Source organism: Amblyomma maculatum, chromosome 1 (assembly GCF_055883805.1).
Source record: "Amblyomma maculatum isolate TAMU_Amacu chromosome 1, ASM5588380v1, whole genome shotgun sequence".
Taxonomy (NCBI): domain Eukaryota; kingdom Metazoa; phylum Arthropoda; class Arachnida; order Ixodida; family Ixodidae; genus Amblyomma; species Amblyomma maculatum.
In genome coordinates, this window is record NC_139344.1 from 161,678,599 (window position 1) to 161,697,058 (window position 18,460).

An 18,460-nucleotide genomic window follows, 5' to 3' on the forward strand; every position below is an offset into this window, starting at 1 on the left:
CACAACAAATGGTAAAGCAAGAAGTGGTTCCTTGTCGCAACAGTCTCATATTTATTGCAGATATGGAATCTTGATCTCACTTGCTCAATATCAATTTTATGATATACGTCACACCTTCCTACATGTAATATAGACAAGCTGGAAAAGCTAGCCTCAGCAAAAGCACCTAATGCTAGCTTGAACAAGTCTATATGCAGCTTGAAAGAAGCTCTGGATGCAGCCTGGTTTTCTTTGCCCAGTGCTCATTTGTACCTTGAATATGCGAACTGATCTGGTAACTGTGACAATAAAATTGTTAGGAGCAATATGCTTGAATTGTTATTCATATGCAAGAACTTATGGCAGTTTACATATGAAAATATTGGCATTTAGGATATTTATTAGTACTAGACTTTGCAGTGCAAACATTCTGCTAGAACTCATGCAGGAATAACTGCTATGAAAGTTCACCTGGCCAGCGTCACGACGCTTTAACCCGTCGCTTGCCGGCTCCCTAATAAAGTTATACATACATACATACATACACACCAGTGTAAAACTGATGCTTCTCTTATCCATACTCTACAAAACTGAGGTTTGTGCATAACTTGGCTCTCTAGCAAGGCACAAAACATTGAACTACATAATATATATGAGCACTGTAGAAGTGAACCAAATGCTTACCACATCAAATTTGGTAATGCAAAGCTAGAAAATATTATCTGTGTAAATTAAAAAAAAACAATTCCTGCAGTGACTCCAGGGATGTCACACTTTAATAACGGGTTAGGAGCTTTCAAATGCTCTGAAGCTACATATTAGGCTAAGAAATGTAGTCCTCCACAGTGGTGAATCGCCATCCATGTGCGGCTTTGGGGTTTCAAACTGTACATGCTATATCATACAGCAGCAATGTGTGTCACCTCATTTATAGGAACATAAACAGTTTCCTTGCCTCCACAAGAATTTATTACAAAATGCTATGCTAACACAGACAGCATGGCACTTAACCAATGAATATTTGATTGCTCTTGAAGAAGATGCCTTCCAATGGTCCTGGGTGCACAAGGCAGGCAGATGCAGTATCAGGCATGCAAGTATCCACTGCAAGTGAAACACAGCTAAGTGTTACTAATTCACAATACATAATCACAACTTTCAACACTAAAATGCCTATTAGCTACCTGTACATTATATCATTATCAGAAGAAATGAAGCCTGAACAAGAGAAGTCACTGCTTTGATGCACAATGCGATGAGGGTATCTACTCAGTCATTACTGCTTTTATGGTCTGCATCACAACCATAACCAACTAACCTGCACTTCTATCTTGGAGTCAAATGCAAATGGTAAAAATATACAATTTTAGTTCTGAAATGCAGTACCAGCTTTAAAATTTTTCTACCTTATTAGCATTTTCAGACAAGTATGCTTTCACCTGTATTAGCACAGTGAATACTATTTCTTAAAAGGACACTAAAGGGAAATACCAAACTAAGCAAGATGGATAGATTATTCCCCAGGAACATTACCAAAATTTTTTTCTGAACGGAAAGTTGGCTGTGTTCACAAAAAAAATCATTACTTAATGTCCCGAAACCCTTCCAGGTTCAAAGTGCCAGCCAAAAACGAACTGCAGTGACATTAATTCTATGAGGCCTTGGCAATGAAGCTTGCTGATCAATCAATCAATCAATCAGAGAATCTATTTCCAAAAGCCAGATATGCAGCCAGAAACTGAAATTTTCTCCCCCAGTCTCTTGACGGGTAGATTTGGCTGTAACAGTGGCAAGGTGAAAGTACAGGCCTCCTCAGCCACCGCAGCCTCTACCGAAAGGCAGATCTGTCTCTCCTGCACCTAATGAGTCTGCATCTCATGCAACTCACACGTACAGTAGAAATAGGCTCCATGAGTGTGAAAGGAACTGCATGAAGCTACCCAGGGCAGTCACAAACTGCAGAAAAAACTGCTAATTATGCTCACACATGTATAGATTGGCAACACTGATACGAATGTGCAGCCTTCGGAGCATTGTGTGCTGTTGTGAAGTGTGCATGGAAACTTCAAGTGGTCTTCACACATGCAAGCAGAATTCATACCTAATGCCACACCTCAGTGAAAAACTGAACATGCATTTTTCATCAAATGATTCGTCATTGCATGTTTATTCACTAACTACGCAGTAAGTATGATCGCAGGCAACTCTTGTGGTTGACGTGCATGATGACCCTGGGAAGTATTTCCTTTAACTCTTTCGTTACCTCGCCACTGTGATTCGATCATCGGTGATCGAAAAACTCAAAGGTCAAATTTCGCGCCACCAGCACTGCGATGAATTTGCTGTGCCATCTAGTGTATTTCAGTAACTATATTTTTGTTTTCATCATGAACTGTATTTTTTTCGGCATGGCGGCTATTTTTCAAACTCCTCCGAAGTTCAGGCTGCGGCATGGAATGCTCCCAACATTGCAGCAACCTTGGGAACAGCGCTCACTCGCAAAAAAACTGTTTCAGGTGAATGTGTTGCCTCTGGAGCAGAATTATTTGATGTTATCAGCAGCAGCAGCTCAAAGACTATGTTGCATCCTCAAATTTTTATTCCAATATTGAAACTCTGCAAAAAACCCAGAATGTTAGCGGCTGCATGCATGTACATTTCAATTTCTGTCTCTCATTTGTTTGTTCTTCCTTGGAGCTTGTTCACTTGATGGAAATATGTCGTGATTGATATTTTTCTCATCTGTAGTGCCTCGGCAACAAATGGGGAGACATCTTTCCGTCGTAACAAAGGCGAATTTCGTTTTGGCTGAGTATACCTTCGGGCATCGACCTTAAACTGACACCATGTAGTACGCCTGCCGGCTGCTACGGAGCATCAGTACAACGTTTGCCAAAGCAGCACACTCTTTCAAACTGTTTTTTACCCCAGTAGTTCTAAATTCCATATGTCTGAATACCAACAAGTATGCATTTGCAGTCACCAACTGAAAATTTCAATTCCTGATTTTTGGGATATGCTCAATGAGTCGGACTTTTTCGTGACGCTGCAAAATACTCCATAAAGCTAAGGTATATGACCACTTCAACTTTCGGATGCATTGTTACTGACTGCTCGATTGTTTGGATTTTATTTGCCCCGCTACTATTTGAAGATGCTTCGCCACAGGGATTGTGAGGACTGTGCGGTGAAGCATCCACGAAAGGCGGCGGTTCAGCGAACCCGCAAAGGCATGGTTCGTTTTTGTGTCTGTACATCGTTGAAGCTCACACGTGTGCCCGCGACGTGTGGCCGGAGTACAGCCACTGAATTCTTTGTGAATAGGCTTTTGGTAAGCGAAAATGACTATGTATTTTGTTTGGTTTCATTACGTTTTGTTTCTAATTTTCATATCAAGAGTTTGTCATAAATGTTAAGGCAGCTACACTTTTCCTTTCTGTAACTTTTCTTCCGGCATTCTCAAAAGCAATCTTAGTTAAAACTCAGAACCATTTTAATTACTGTTATCAAACTTAAGCAAAACAATTGTACTTATATATATATATATATATATAACATTTTTAAGAGTAAAATTTATTTCAAATTGAAGGCTGCAATTAGCCTTTAACAAGTAGTACGAGAAAAAAGTTCTACCTCAAAACACATTTTGCTGGCAATTTTCTAGAAAACAATAAAACATTTTGCATGTTCTAGAATTTATTTTACTAATTTTCTTCAAGCATTATTAGCTTGTAAATTTAATTTTTTTTATTCCCATCCAGCTATTTTTGTTTCCCAAATTTAGAAAAAAATACTGAGTATCCATGTTAAAATAAATGTTTTTTGAATGTGCATTCTATTTCCACCATTGATCAATGTTTTACCTGTTTTTTTCTCTCGTATAATTTGCAGCAAAAAAATCTTGTCACAAACGTATGAAAAACAGCCATTTTTTCCCTGGTAATGAAATAGTTAAAGGGAAACTAAAGAGATTTTAGAATTAAACTAAATTAAAGGATTAATTCATGCCAAGTCATTTTACGCTAACATTTAAATTAACGATGTAATCACTAAATAAAACTTTCGACGTTCGGGCTTCTCCCCAGCACACGGTGACAAGTGGAGACACCAGTGATGACGTCATCTCTAAAGATCATGAATTTCCAACGCGGAAACATCTGCTCTGAAGAAGAAGGCAAACGCCAACGAAGGTAAAGGTCGCAAGGCGTCTTTTGGCGGCATCGGGTGACTCGCAAAAAGAAATGTGCAAAGATATTGAAACTTTAAATGTCGCCCATAATGACGGCATTGTCAGTTTCACCACACTACTGTAATACTGAGAGGCGAAGCCAGAGAATTGTCGAAAATTTAACAGCAGATTATGTCATAAACTTTATATGGTAGTGCGAAACCATTTCATGAGCTTAATCTACAACTTTCATACATTCTATTGCGTGCATCTCAGGAAATTGTCAAAAAAGCATGTATCTGAAAGAATATTTGCGTTTCCACTGTGTGACATCATGGAAGGTCAAGCACTCGCATGGCACTTAGCATGTTAACAACATGCATGCATGCACATCTTCCTGAGCACATACAAAACAAAAAATAAAAAGGAAATGAACACTTTGCAGTTCCGTCATGCCCACAGCCTACACTGGGTAGCCAATTCCATGACAGTAAAGGACTAGGAAATGTGTTCCAAGACTGCTGGTAGAATGAATGCTTTTGAGCATCTGCTAAAAATATAAATCCTTGGAATGGAGCAATATCAGTCATATTTAAAAAGCACATTTTTTTAAATTCGACACCCAATTCGTTAGCGCGCAGTGGTGGCTTCTAGAACTTTTCTAACAAGGCATGGCACTCATTATGACATCACCAGTCAGACGTGGTGATGTCATAGTGAGTGACAGGCCACCAGAGACTGCCCTGCCATTTGCTGCAGCTATGACACCATGGGCGCACTTCCAGCTGCTGCGAAATCAGTCTGCTTGAGATGATGCGTGAACCCCTCAGATATGACTTCATGCATGTGGTTGCAATTTATCACTGACGCATCTTTCTGTTGATGGCAGTCACGCTTCAAGTTCAGGGTCTACAGACAATGCAGACGAGAATGAAGAGAACGGCAATGAATGTGTGGGAGGGAGAAAATCCATACTTGGAAAACAGGAGCTACAACTGGAAGTCTGCAACCAAACATCAACCGATGTTATACTGATGGGCAGGGCACACACCCCTAACTATTTTCTTTTTTTCTTGTGTCTCGGGGTGTATGAGCTCAGAGGAAAGAGAAGTACTTTAGAATGACGGTCTGAGGGGCGTGTTTGTTCATGACTTCAAAAAAGCTACAGCGCAAAGAACACACGAAAGAAAACGACACCAGGTGTGCACACTACCAACTGTTTATTGGATGAAAAGGGGCACGTTTAAACCCTCGACCACGCATGTAGTTGAGGGTTAAGCAACACTTGAAACAAAAATAACAAAATATAATCCAAACAAATCTTAGCAATTTGTTTATCTTATCTTTGTTTTAAATGTTTATTCATATGTGTTTACTTATGTCATTTGCTGATTACTGTTACTGGTAGGGTTGAGAGCGATTAAGCGTTGTACACATGCATTGTCGATGGTTTAAATATGCCCCTTTTCTTTCAATAAACAGTTGGTAATGTGCACATCTGCTGTTGTTTTCTTTCATGTTTTCTTTGCGCTGTAGCATTTTTGAAGTCATGAACCAACACGCCCCTCAGACCGTCGTTCTAAAGTACTTCTCTTTCCTCTGAGCTTATACACCCCGAGACACAAGAAAAAAATAAAGAAAACAGTTTGGGGTGTGTGCCCTGCCAATCAATATAACATCGGTTGATGTTTGGTTGCAGACTTCCGGCTGTAGCACCTGTTTTCCAAGTATGGGTTTTCTCCCTCCCGTACATTCATTGCCGTTCTCTTCGTTCTTGTCTGCATTGTCTGCAGACCCTCAACTTGAAGCATGAAAGCCATCAATAAAAAGATGCATCAGTGATAAATTGGAACCACAACTCTAAACTTGCTGTGCACATTGGCCGCAAGCAGAAAGATTCAGTGCTCGTATTTGCGTCTAGCCTTTCTGTGTTCTGTTAACCAATATTTTAATTATGAAACTTGGTATTTTTGGCTACACTCGCAACACTGCTTTACTCATACTCTGATTTTCTGAATGAGACAGCAAAACAGCATTCTTTGAGAAATCTCATGAATACATCACCCACGGCAGCTGTAGAAAAGCGCAAGTGGTGATGTCAAGGGCACATTGCTTTTACACAATTTTCCAGTTATGAAGACATTGTTTTGAGGGCAAATGACATATTTTCTATCATTTTACACTAACATAAATCTTACTAACCCCCTTAAGTACACCTTCATTTTTCGTTTCCCATATACCGGACAAGCAAATAGAATCCAGTACTTGCATATACCTTTGAAAATGTGCTCATATTGACTATGATGCTCTTTATGGTTTACAATAGCCACTGCCACTAAACTGGAAATACAGGTTTGCTACACACTGGTGATACCAAATATAAGTTTTTATTTCATTTACCATTGCCACACTATTGCCTCAACTGTGGAATTTCCAAACCTAAGTGAACAATTACACACGACCACTAAGATGTTATTTAGGCAAAATTTTTCCTTCAGAACAAGATAATGCAAGTGCCATCTTACGGAAGCTTGATGCGCATGAAGACGTAACATGTGATGAAGGACACCAGTATGCATATGAAACCCGTGCTGATCAAAAGGATGCGATTCAGTCTGGGTGTGCTGGGGTTGTGTGTTCGATCGAGGATAACAAAGCCCAGACCACCCACGGTGAACAGAAAGCTTGACGCCAGGCCCTCCATGATGTACTGGCCATTCACTCGATATGGCATGAAGGCAACCTGGGAATAAAAACCACCACCATGCTCACTTCATGTCCATCTCGAGTAAACACTATAGTAGGTAGTTTAGAGCCCAAGCGGTTTGTTTCTAAGCCATATAGCCGGGCTCCTTTAGCACCATTCGGAGGGGCAAAATCAAAAGCCTCCTTAATTTCAGAAGATTTGTATTGCTAAGGATGCAGTACAAGTCACACAGCGTGGCTCAGAAGCAAACCCCCTGGGCTTTAAACTTTTGACAAAAACGGTACATGTGATATCGTGCAGTTGACACTAATGACACACGCACAAAAAAAAAAAATAACATAGGGGTCGCAGCTTGATTAATTTGCGTTACGTATCGTTGTACAGCAATCTTCATACGAATTATTTGAGTTTAGAGTGACCGGTCTTTATTACCGCAGACATCCATTCACACTGACCATGAACAGCCATTTTGGCACTTTGTAAGTATCATAAAACAAAATGCAGAACACTCGGATATTTTGTTATTGTATCAAATGCACTTGACACCGTACACAACCAGGTTCAGTATCGATAAATGTGTCAATGCTCACAGGTTTGCTGTGTCCGTGTTCATCCACAGTGGATCCAATGCTTGGGGGCTCCACAATAACGTCGTATATTATACCTGTAAAAGTGCACAGCAGCCACAAAAATTTGTTTCAACACTGGTAACACGTTGCACATTACAGCCTTATCTGACATTCGTGATCTCAAGGCGCCCACCTCCACAAACTAGAAAATAGGAGAACAGCACTAGCGAATAAACGACCATTGGAGATGGTTGATGAAACCATGTCGGCCTCTTCAGTTTTAAGTTTGGGACTTCAAGTACGTAAAAGGGGAGACTGTACAAAAACTCCATCGTGTACACGAAAACAGATCCGCCGGCCAACGTTGCGCTAGTTGCGCCGGCAGCCGATGCCTGCGGAAGTGATGTCATAGCAGGCTGACAGCACGAACAGGACGAATGAATGCATGTGCGGTGTGCTAAGAGCAGTAAGAGGGCTGAGAAGGGGGCATGTTGCATGTTGAGCTGTTGAGTTCGAGTAAACAACCATGTAAACAAGGCGATGGTTTTCATGCAATAAATAATAAATATGTAGTACTGCTCATAACTAACAAACGTAGTCCAGCTCTTTCCATTATTTTCTTCAAGGATTAATCAAAATTTCCCCGTCAAGGGTTTCTCGTTCTCGTGCACACGCACAGACGCACAAAAATAAAGCCCTGTAAAATCTGCTACAATTCAATAATCTGACAAATGAGAAATTTTACATAGCCCCCAAATCAAATCGTGAGGCGGGTATCTGTCCGCAGCGCAAATGTTTGATGTGCTCATTTTTGACATTTTTTGTTCAAATTTAGCTATTTAGCTCCATGCATGAAGGAAAACAGGAAAAAATATTATCGAACGCATGATACTAGTGGAACCTTCGTGCACTGAAAGTGCATAGCGCCAGACAAAACGTTCGGCCGGACTATGTGGCCCTGGGGCCAGACGGACAGACGCCCAAACCGTGCCCGAACTGCGGAGAAGAACTGCTTGAAGTATGGTGGTATTATGGTGCAGTACCGCCGTTTCCCAGGGTACCATAGTGGTACAGTTTCTAGTTCACTGTAGAGTACGGTTGGACGACTGGCAACTGGCTGTAGGGACTGCCAAGGTCTCCAAGGGAATGAGGCAGCCGACGCCGCCGCCCGCGCGCTTTCTCTCCGGCCATTTCCCACGGGACCCGACGCGGACCGGGATTTTGATTTCAGCCCAGTGTACAAATTTAAAGAAATATGTGAATATTACAGATCTACGCACCAAACTCTTCCCACCCCTTGCAAAGGGCTGGGGAAGGCTAACGAGCGGGTGCTCCTGCGCCTGCTCACCAATACAATGTTGTGCCCGGCTATTCTAAAACATTTTGATCCGCAATTCGACGGGCTGTGCTCGCACTGTGGGGAGGTGTCTGACATCTACCACATGGTGTGGGCCTGCCAGAAAACCCCATCTTTGCCCCCTATCCCCAACCCCACCCGAGAGAACTGGGAGGCGACCCTGTCCGGCTGCTGCATGGTACATTGACCTTGGCTGCTGCACCCTAGAGGCCCAAAAGGTCTTAACGCAGCGCGCCCGGGCGACCTTGCCCGGGCTGCGGCAAACGCCAATGGAGTGCCTGTCTAGGCAAGGTAGATCTACCTTGGTCTAGGCATCCCACCTAGTGTACATACCTATATGTATTATAATAATAAATGTTTTCACCACCACCACCACCAGCCAGTAGCAATAGATTTATCAACAAGTAAACTCGCAACTGTCATTACAATGGATATTGAAAGACACTAATTAAATACGTCCTATACATATGCTAAAAAAAAAAAAAAATGTGCACGTGCCGAATCTTTCCGACACAAGTACAGGACATTAGTTCATGATGATCTTATTTGCTCTTCTAAGCAGTTTAGTTGAACACCGCAACGGCGCGACAATCGATTAATTTTAAGGTTGCGGGGCTGAGAAGTTGTGCTGAATAGTTTGCAGTCAAGAGGCCCGTGTTAAGGACCGCTAAGTTTTGTACTGCTGTAGTAGGGTGCAACTCTATGGTCAGTAAAGCAAGTAAAGTGTGGGTATGTGCTGGCAGCAAAAATTCCGTTGTTACGACAGTCACCAGTGTCACGAGAGGAGTGAGCGAATGAGGGCCATTTGGGCTATGCGGGCGGCTGGTTTAAAATGTGTTGCGCTATTTGCACCGTTTGCGTTAGTGCTGGTGTTTTTGTGTTCTCCAGTGACAGCAAGTAAGTATAATTATATATGATAATCACCTGTTGATCTCAGAATTCGATTTTCTGTTTGGCGAGCGCTTCTAATAATAATGGCTTGTAGTTTCGATAAGCGTTTACATTCATAATCAGGCCGCTTTATTATTATTATTATTATTATTATTATTATTATTATTATTATTATTATTATTATTATTGTGCTGCCAAGTGGCGGTGAGCAGGCCAGCGCTTCTCGACTACGGAGTGTGCGGATGAGATTTGGAAGCTTTGTGGGAATAAGGTGGTCAGAATTGACACAGGAGAGGGTTAATTGGGGGGATATGGAAAAGACATCGGATATGGCAGATAATTGTGTAGAAACTCTGAGTGTTCGCGAGCTTCGACCTTATTTTCTTCCTGCCTCTGTACAGTACAGTAAAAGTACCGCATTGACCTGTGCTCAGCCACATTGGGCGAAGCAGATATCGAGAACTTGAGGTGTGCTGTCATAGTTTGCTCACATCAAGTAAAAGTGATGTCAGTGTTATAAAAGATGCAATGTCGTATAATAGGTTGATGTACGCAGTGACCTTGGGCGGCGGTAAGTAATGCTGTCACTATTTTTCAGGTCTGCAACCTTTCACCTCTAATGATGCTCCAATACAAATAGTTAAACCTAGTGATGATCATAAGAAACTCATTGTGGATGAAGAAAACATAAAGGTAAGAATCTTGGCATACAAACTTCATGAAATGACCACTGTTCAGTTTAAAAGACTAAGTAATATTGTCCCCGCCGGGTTGGCGCAGTGGCTACGGCGCTCGACTACTGTGCCCAAGGAAGCGGGATCGAGTCCCGGCCTCGGCGGCTGCGTTTCGATGGGGGCAAAATGGAGTGGCATCCGTATGCTGTGTGATGTCAGTGCACGTTAAAGAACCCCAGGTGGTCAAAATTTCCGGAGTCCTCCACTAACGTCCCATAGCCTGAGTCGCTTTGGGACGTTAAACCCCACAAACCAACCAACTATAAGTAATATTGTGATTGCCATGTGCTACATGAACTCCTCTTAACTGCACTTAGAACTGTTGCATACATATTTGTATATCAGGACCTGATGTTAAATTGCCACAATCCTTGATAGTGAAAAAGCCATGGTGGGGAATAGGAAGAAATAAAAGATCTGCATAACAAAACTGGATTCACTGTTCATAGTATAGTTGCAGAAGTCGATGTCTGGTCAGTACACAATATTTATTTGGTGAAGCACCCTGAAAGAGGAACTGCGGCACTACAATAAATTTCACTTATGCCTATGTTTACTAGACTTATGTTAAAAATCTTAAAAATAGTAAAACATGCTCACGGTGTCTCTTGCGCTTACCTGAACTGCTTGTGTGACCTGTAATTGTGTTATATAACTACTGATGTGGCATAATAATATGTAATTTTCATTATGCTCGGTTGCATGCATTGTCTTGGCTAACAGTCATCGATACCTACACTTGCAGGGACCAGCTTGAGCCAAAAAGATAGCCTCCATGGCAATAAAACTAAAAATCGCCCAGTATGGTATCAATAATGATGTAAAAGAAATACAGACATCTGCATTGAAGATACTTGTATTTGTCAGAAAGATATTGTTCCAAACATATATTACATGGAATGGCTATGGTTTTGAGAATTGCAACAGCTTACTTTGGAAACAAATAGGTGACTTTTAAATTGTTTTCACTGTTGCTTTATTACAATGTTACTAGAAATGGTAGGGATGTAGTGGCATGTGGAATGCACTTTTTTGTCTTTAGGGCCTTCACTGCTATGTCTGGTAGTCTTGCAGGAGGAAGTGGCAGTGCTGGTGTAAACAAGCACTTATTTTGTAACCTTGACTGGTCATGGTACATCAGTGCCACATCAGTGTCACAAAATATTGTGGTAAACAAATGCAAAGGTGTTTAAAATAACCTAAGCACTGTACGCACAGCTTGAACCAATTTTTGAAAAGTTTGCTGTCTTTTGTGGTATCAGAACTGAAGCAGCATTGTACAGCTGTTACATTGTGCAATGAGTTATATTTTTGTTTATTGAATAACTTATTAATTGGTTAAGATTGTTTGCTTTTGACCTTTTGGAGATAAGTGACAAATCTCAATTCAAAACGTTTACAACGGCACGAAAACCGTCTAGTGGCATAATTTTGTGTAACTGCACCCTTGTTTTGAACGTTTTTTTTTTCTTTTTTTTTTTTTAGCTCTTATTGAAATACATGCGAATCAAAATGACTGCAAAGTGTATCCCATGAAACTTCTCCTCCCAGTACTGGATATTTGCGACTGCGGCTATTACGCATCTCATTTAGTACGGCCCTAGGTTTTGTCAGTGCAAACAAGCAGGCTTGAGTGCTCCCTTGGTTTTGCACTTTTTTTTTTTACTGTGTGGAAGGAATGTTCAGAATGTAGCTGCATTTTCAGAGTTCCCATTTAGTTGCGAGTCAGCACTTATCCTGTATCCCATCCTCTTGTCCCTTGTAGTTTGCGTTCTTTACATCATGAATGCGTACCAACTCGCCCAATTCAACGTTTTGCTCTCCCATATAATGAATGAGCCACACTGCATGGGCTACAAGTAAACTCGGTGGTCTGTCTGTATTTGTTGAAGGTTGTACTTTTGTTTAATTTAGCACATCATGCCTATTGCAATTACGTGCCATTCTTTTCTTTTGCAACAACTTGTGCCGGTGAAATGCAACACCTCAGGGCTAATCTTGCTTCACAACTTAGACAAGTTTAGTAGAATGTTGATTGCTTGAAAAATCGCGCATACTATCCGCTCTATGTTTTGTCCTTGTCTTCGAAGCGCTATATTTCCATGATGATGAACCAACTCACCCGAGCATCCAGCCTGGTTGCTTCCTCACGCTCTCAATTTTTTCCTTTCTTGTTTTGCACTAATAATTAGCTTGTTTAGCAGATGTGCCAGCTAAAGTTAACCAAAGATTAAAAATATGCCGTAACTGCAATATGTGGAGGAAATTTCAGTCTTGTTGTTGTCTACTGCATTTAGTAAGTCAGAGTATTGTGGTAGTTAGACTAAAAAAATATATATAGAAACTTTGTAACTAGCATGTTTCAGTCAAAATTTCTGTGCCGAATTGTAGAGTGTCACAAAAGACTTCTAATTAGCTGGTTTTTAATAATGTATACTATAGGTTAGTTTTTTCCTCTGAAAAGAAAGCCTGTAAAATATTAAAAAGTTCTAGTGTGAGCAAGTGCTCATGCACCGCAACAGCGGTGCTTTCAAACCTGTAATTTCTGAATGCAGCCGCATTCAGTGATACCTTGTCTGTGGCCAACGTGCCTCTTAGCACTGTTAGCATGTGCAAGCAGGTACACTGTTGCACAACATTAGTCTTTTACTGAAAGTGTGGCAGAGCATTCAGAACAGTAGTGCCCTTTCCAGTTGATGTGTCCTTTGCCTCAAAGCCAAGTAAAAAAAAAAATTATCAGAGACACTTTGGACCACCTATTCGTACAAGGGTGGAATTTAACAGAGTATACCATAGGGCCAGTTGGTCAGACATTAGCTCAACGAAAAAACGTCGCATTTTGACAGGACAAGGAAGACGGGGACAGGACAGAGCTACATTTGGACCGACGACTCCGAACATTCTGGTGACTTCTTGAGGACAGCAGTGTTGCCGTCCTGAGGCAGTAATTGAAAAATCTAGCTCAGTATGTCGTAACCACAATAAGGTGCAGAGTGCAGAGCGAACATTGCTCATGAATGGGGACAAGAACAAAGAAAAGTGCCCAATGTAGAAGAAATGAAATTTAACAGAGTATACTGCAAGGCTAGTTGGTCAGACATTACTCAATAAAAAATATAGCATTTTGACAGGACAAGGAAGACTAGGACAGGATGGCAGCACTGTCTCCACTAGGTCACATGGTGTGTTGAGGGGATTAAGGAGGTACCTATGTCGTCGGTTTGAATCTCTGTTGCAAACTAGCCTCCAGCTTGACTAGCATACGCATTATAAATGAGAAGTGTAATGGTATGACGCCACACTATACACTTTGATAAGAATGTCACAATTTTGATGCAAAAGGGGAAATCTGGTGACACATGGAGGCCCATTAGTAATGCCCTATGCCGGCACCACCTTTATGGATACTGCCAGCTGTTGACAATGCTAGCTTCAGCAACAGTACTGCAAGATGTATTTTTGTGATACGGAGCTAGTAAGCTCTTTGCTGTTAGTATTTGCAGACTTTCCTGACTTTTCTGAAAGGCTTCACTAAAATTTTGGTATGCTTGTTTCTTCCAGTGATATAACATTGGAGTAATGCAAGTGGACTTTGTGTCAAAGGGGCACTGAGGACAAAGTTTCTTAGGTCTGTATTGATAAGCTATGACATTCTAATGACAAAGAAAACCACACTCTTTGAAAACAGAGCTCTTATAAGTCAGAGAAGACTGAGGAAGGAGATACAGGTGCTGCCACCACTGATTAATTTTGAAGGTAAAGTGTGTGTTGGCAGCGAATTCTTAGCATGGATCCAAGAGGCTATGCTACATTGGAACTCGCTTCAAGGGGACAGCAACCACTCGTTCTCGATGTGGACATCACGAGTGTGAATCGAATGGCAAAAAAATTTCAAAATTTCATTTTATCATTCATAGATGTGCGTATTGATTCCAAACAAACATGAACATACCCCAAAAAAGCTAGGGAAGTTGTTACTGAAAACAATAACTGGAAGCATTTGTCCTCGGTGCCTGTTTAAAATATACCTGCAAAGGCACGGGCATTCCCTGTCCACATGGTTATCTCCTCATGTGACTCATCTAGTCACTGCAGCTAGTGCGGCCCAGATTTTGCTGTACTCTAGCTGTGTGCATTCACATGCAGCTTGTAGCACAGGAGTTTGTTGAAGGTCTTCACATAAAAAGGGGTGTACCTGTTAGCATTCAGTACAGTAGTTTTTTTTTGCTAAACGAGTTCTTAATATCAAAAATGTTGTGTTTTGTCTGAAAACCACAGATGCACATTTGATGAGCTCTTCGTTTACTTTCAATTTTTCTTTTTGCAGCAACCTTACCTTGGCTTAGTGCGGGAGATAGCCTTTGTTTTAGAATTATACGATCTGCTAACATTTAACGCATTTGCTCAATCCTGTGATGACCTTTCTCTGCGCAAATTTGAAGTGTCTCTGCTTCGAAGTAGTCTCAAATAAGAAAAAAAAAAAAAGAGACTACTGCGGCATTGAGACACTGCTGACATCAACAGAAGTCTGACTGCATTGTGCTCGATTTTGTCAGTGCATATTATCTTACAGTTACAAAGCATTTTACAAAGCATGCTGCTGAATTTTCTTCCAGGCCATCAGCCAGATCAAAGGCCCTGTGGCAGTTATTGGTGTTGTCGGAAAGTTCCACTCTGGTAAATCATTTTTGATGAACCAGCTTATGGGCAAGACAAAGGGATTTGGCATTGGTCCTTCTGTCCGGCCTGAAACAATGGGCATTTGGATGTGGGGAGAGGTGATTATTTTCTTTTCTGTTGCATGAAACGTTTTCGCTTAATGTGAACACATCTTGTTACATGATGTCTTTATTGTAGGTTCACTGTTTTTTCCAGCTGCACGTCACTTCTACCGTTAATGTTATTACCCATGAATAGGAACTTTAAATAAAAAGATGCAATATGCAGGCACACATGCACACCAGCCGTTTCATGCAACATCACCCAAGCTTGTTGAAAAAGAGAAACCGCACATAGATTGAAACTAATGGCATTTTGTTGTCATGCTGATTGTGCAAATTGGAAGACCTTTTATGTTGCACCCCAGTGAAAAATAATTTATAATATGTAGAAGTTATTGATTAGTACTCATATCAGAGCAGTGTATTTTGTAAGGTACAATGTCCCGAAGCGAAGCATGCTGTAGTGAAGGGCTCTGGATGAACTTAGACCATCTAGGGCCCTTTAACATGCACTAACATCACACAGTGAATAGATGTCGGGCCTTTTGCCTTGTTTGTTGCACCTGCACATGAGAGTTTCGTAGTCCAAGTGTGCAACTGTGAAAAATCGCATGGCTTTTTCTTAATTGTGAGCTTTTAAGTGGTGCTCGAAAAAGGTAATTTGTCAGAGCTGACTTGCCACCAACAACTATATCAAATGTTTCTGAATAGGGTGCGCAACTTCATGGTAGGGGCTCTTAGTTTGCATGGCGGGTATCTAATAAAGCAGGCATTGGTTGAGGGCAACAAGCAAGTGACTCATGGGTGGTTGCTTTCAGAAGGCAGCTGTCTTTTGCACCTTGGTTTGCGTGACGGGTATCTGATAAAGCAGGCATTGGTTGAGGGCAACAAGTGAGTGGCTCATGGGCGGTTGCTTTCAGAAGGCAGCTGTCTTTTGCACTTTGTCTTTGAATTCGATTTCTTCATTGCCTTTTCGTTCCGCTACTGCGTGGGCTTCTAGTGGGTGGAGGCGGAGGAGTTGGTGGGCTGGTAATGGGTGGGGCTTTTGGAGGGTGTAGGCTTCATTTACCAAGGCAGGAAAAAAAATTTTCTATCTTCACGTGATAACTCCAGCATTTTTATTTTTTTGCAAAGTACCACTCTTATTGCTAACACGGTGAAATATAATTTAAGTTAAATTATCAAACTTTTAGATGAGATGGCAAGTAAAAATTGATATCTTAAGGGCAAGTTGCAATGTTATCTCTAAGCTGTTTACTACTCTGAGCAGAAGGGCTAGGCATAACGGCTAGGCATAAGGGAGCCTGCATATTCTTGGTCATGAATCTGCTTAATTGTTGTGGTAGTCAGAACATGGCACCATTTCGTAATGCTTATGCATGGTTTCGAGTGTCCTTGCATGGAGTAGAAAACCAGCTTTAACCAAGTAACTGCCCCAAGTAAGTTATATGACAGTGAACAGTGCTGCACTAGCAGATGTTTGGCTTTGATGTGAAATCTCCCATCTGAAGAGGCATGTAAAGTAGTGGAGCAATACCCTAAAGCACACAACTGCTCTGCTTAAAGGTACCATGAAAACCTGTTTACTGAAACGCCCACGAACGATATAGCTATTCATTCAGCCCTTTCTGCAACGTAGTAATTTTTAAGCTAGCAACACTAACACTGAACATATTGGCGTTCAAAAATGACGCTCCTCCTCTCCCCACTCAGCTCCACATATGATAGCGCGCAAGAAAAAAAACGTTAAGAAAAGTAACAACAGCGTTTCACTGTACCCCGTTCAGCCCGTATCACTTGGGAGTGTCCAAGTGTGGCCGCACCCGGAAAGCTCATATGATGTTTATGGGAAGGGGGCATGCAGGGAGATGTCTCCCTAATCAGTTACAAGCGGTCGCCAGCTGCACTTCTTAAAAGCTCCAAATTTGACTTAAATACTCACAAGGACCAACCTTTCTTTCTTTCTTGCTTGAGAATGTTACCGAATTTATTGTTTCGGGGTCTCTTTAATCCATCTCACAGTGTCCCTGTCTTCCACTCTTAGTTAACTTCCTACTTTGACTGAGTAAGACTGCTACTTGATAGCCAGCTAGCTACAATGTGCCTGGCAAAGAGACTGACCTTTTCCACTTAGAACCGAATTTTTAATAGTGTTGTGGATATTTTTATCTAGTTTTAACCCAAAAGTCTAACGCCTTGCTATGACTAGAACAGTAAGCTTCAGCATGGTCTTTAAATAAGTTCTTTCTCTTTAGCTGCAACTCTTTTCATAAAGTCTTGGAATTGAAAGTTGTCGCAGTCAAGCAAAATTTCAATGTCCTTTTTCTAGGATTTCATTACTTCTCTTGTTGTCCCCTACGAGCAGCACTACACTTTTGCCATTGTTGCGCAAGTCAAGTTGTATAAGAATGAATGCAGGTTTTTTTTTTTTTTCTTTGCCAGCATTGCAGCCTAATCCTTGTGCCACCATACTTTTGGCTATTTTTTAAGGGGAAAGAATGTGTAACGTGACCACGTTTTGCACTGAAAGAAGTGCATCACCGCTGCTGGGGACTGCAACAAAAACTGACATTCTTTTGGGAAAAATGACATGCAGACTTATTGTTACACCTTTCAATTTCATCACCAGTTGAGAATTTAGCAGGCCATGAGGCAGAACTGGGTGTGCATGTGTGTGTGCATGAACATGCATGCACTTACACAGTATTGTGTGGCAGAATTTGTTTTTTGGTTAATGATAATATATCATGCTTCACCCTGTAAATATGTGGGGTTCTTTTTCTGGTTTTGTCATTTATTGTGCTGCTTTTCTTGCACTCTTGTAGCCCTTGAAAGTGAAGTTACCATCAGGGCAGCAGCTTTCCCTTATTTTTCTTGACACTGAAGGTATGTGGTGACTTTCTCGGGCTAAACTTGGCTGGATCCACGAGGCAGAAAGCTAATGTGCACAACTGTTTGGTTGTCAGGTTTTGCAGCCACAAATGTGTCTGAAAACTATGATGCCAAGATATTTGCCATTGCAACACTCATCAGTTCACACCTGATCTATAATTCTGTCAAGATCATTGATCAAGCTGAAATAGATTACTTGGAACTTTTGGCTAGGCGAACACAGGTAATTCTTTTTATTGTTTTTATTACTAAACTATAGTTTGTTTTATTCATTTCATAATGAAATGCTAAAAAATGTTGCAGGTCTGCATGCGACAAATTGAGGTTTGCCTGCATTGATAGGCTACGACTTTACTACTTTCACCAAAAGTGAAGCTTTTTATAGAAGAGGCCAAAAAGCTGAAAGTGTGTATTCATGGGGCCCATAGTCGTGTTCCAGGAT

At 41.2% G+C, this 18,460-nt stretch overlaps 2 protein-coding genes across 6 annotated transcripts in view; one reads left to right on the forward strand and one right to left on the reverse strand.

The window, feature by feature from the left end:
* Positions 1–925: 925 nt before the first annotated feature.
* On the reverse strand, positions 926–7,835 carry LOC146204760 (oligosaccharyltransferase complex subunit ostc-A). The gene is made up of 4 exons (XM_084589462.1): positions 7,617–7,835; positions 7,445–7,518; positions 6,673–6,890; positions 926–1,083 (listed from the first exon to the last, which is right to left on the reverse strand). The coding sequence occupies exons 1-4, from the start codon at positions 7,831–7,833 to the stop codon at positions 1,065–1,067; spliced, it is 528 nt and encodes a 175-aa protein (XP_084445588.1). The 5' UTR covers positions 7,834–7,835; the 3' UTR covers positions 926–1,064.
* A 1,523-nt stretch (positions 7,836–9,358) lies between these two features.
* Positions 9,359–18,460, forward strand: part of LOC146204761 (uncharacterized) — a 92,003-nt gene continuing 82,901 nt past the window's right edge. Inside the window, exons 1-6 of one of the 5 annotated variants that reach the window (XM_084589467.1) lie at positions 9,359–9,509; positions 10,270–10,364; positions 13,967–14,033; positions 15,022–15,183; positions 17,952–18,012; positions 18,093–18,241. In XM_084589467.1, the coding sequence (XP_084445593.1) occupies positions 15,097–15,183; positions 17,952–18,012; positions 18,093–18,241 (297 nt within the window). In that variant the 5' untranslated portion in view covers positions 9,359–9,509; positions 10,270–10,364; positions 13,967–14,033; positions 15,022–15,096. Of the gene's footprint in view, positions 9,678–10,269; positions 10,365–13,966; positions 14,034–15,021; positions 15,184–17,951; positions 18,013–18,092; positions 18,242–18,460 lie in introns of all 5 variants that reach the window. The other 4 variants (XM_084589465.1, XM_084589466.1, XM_084589463.1 and 1 more) reach the window with 4 other exon arrangements.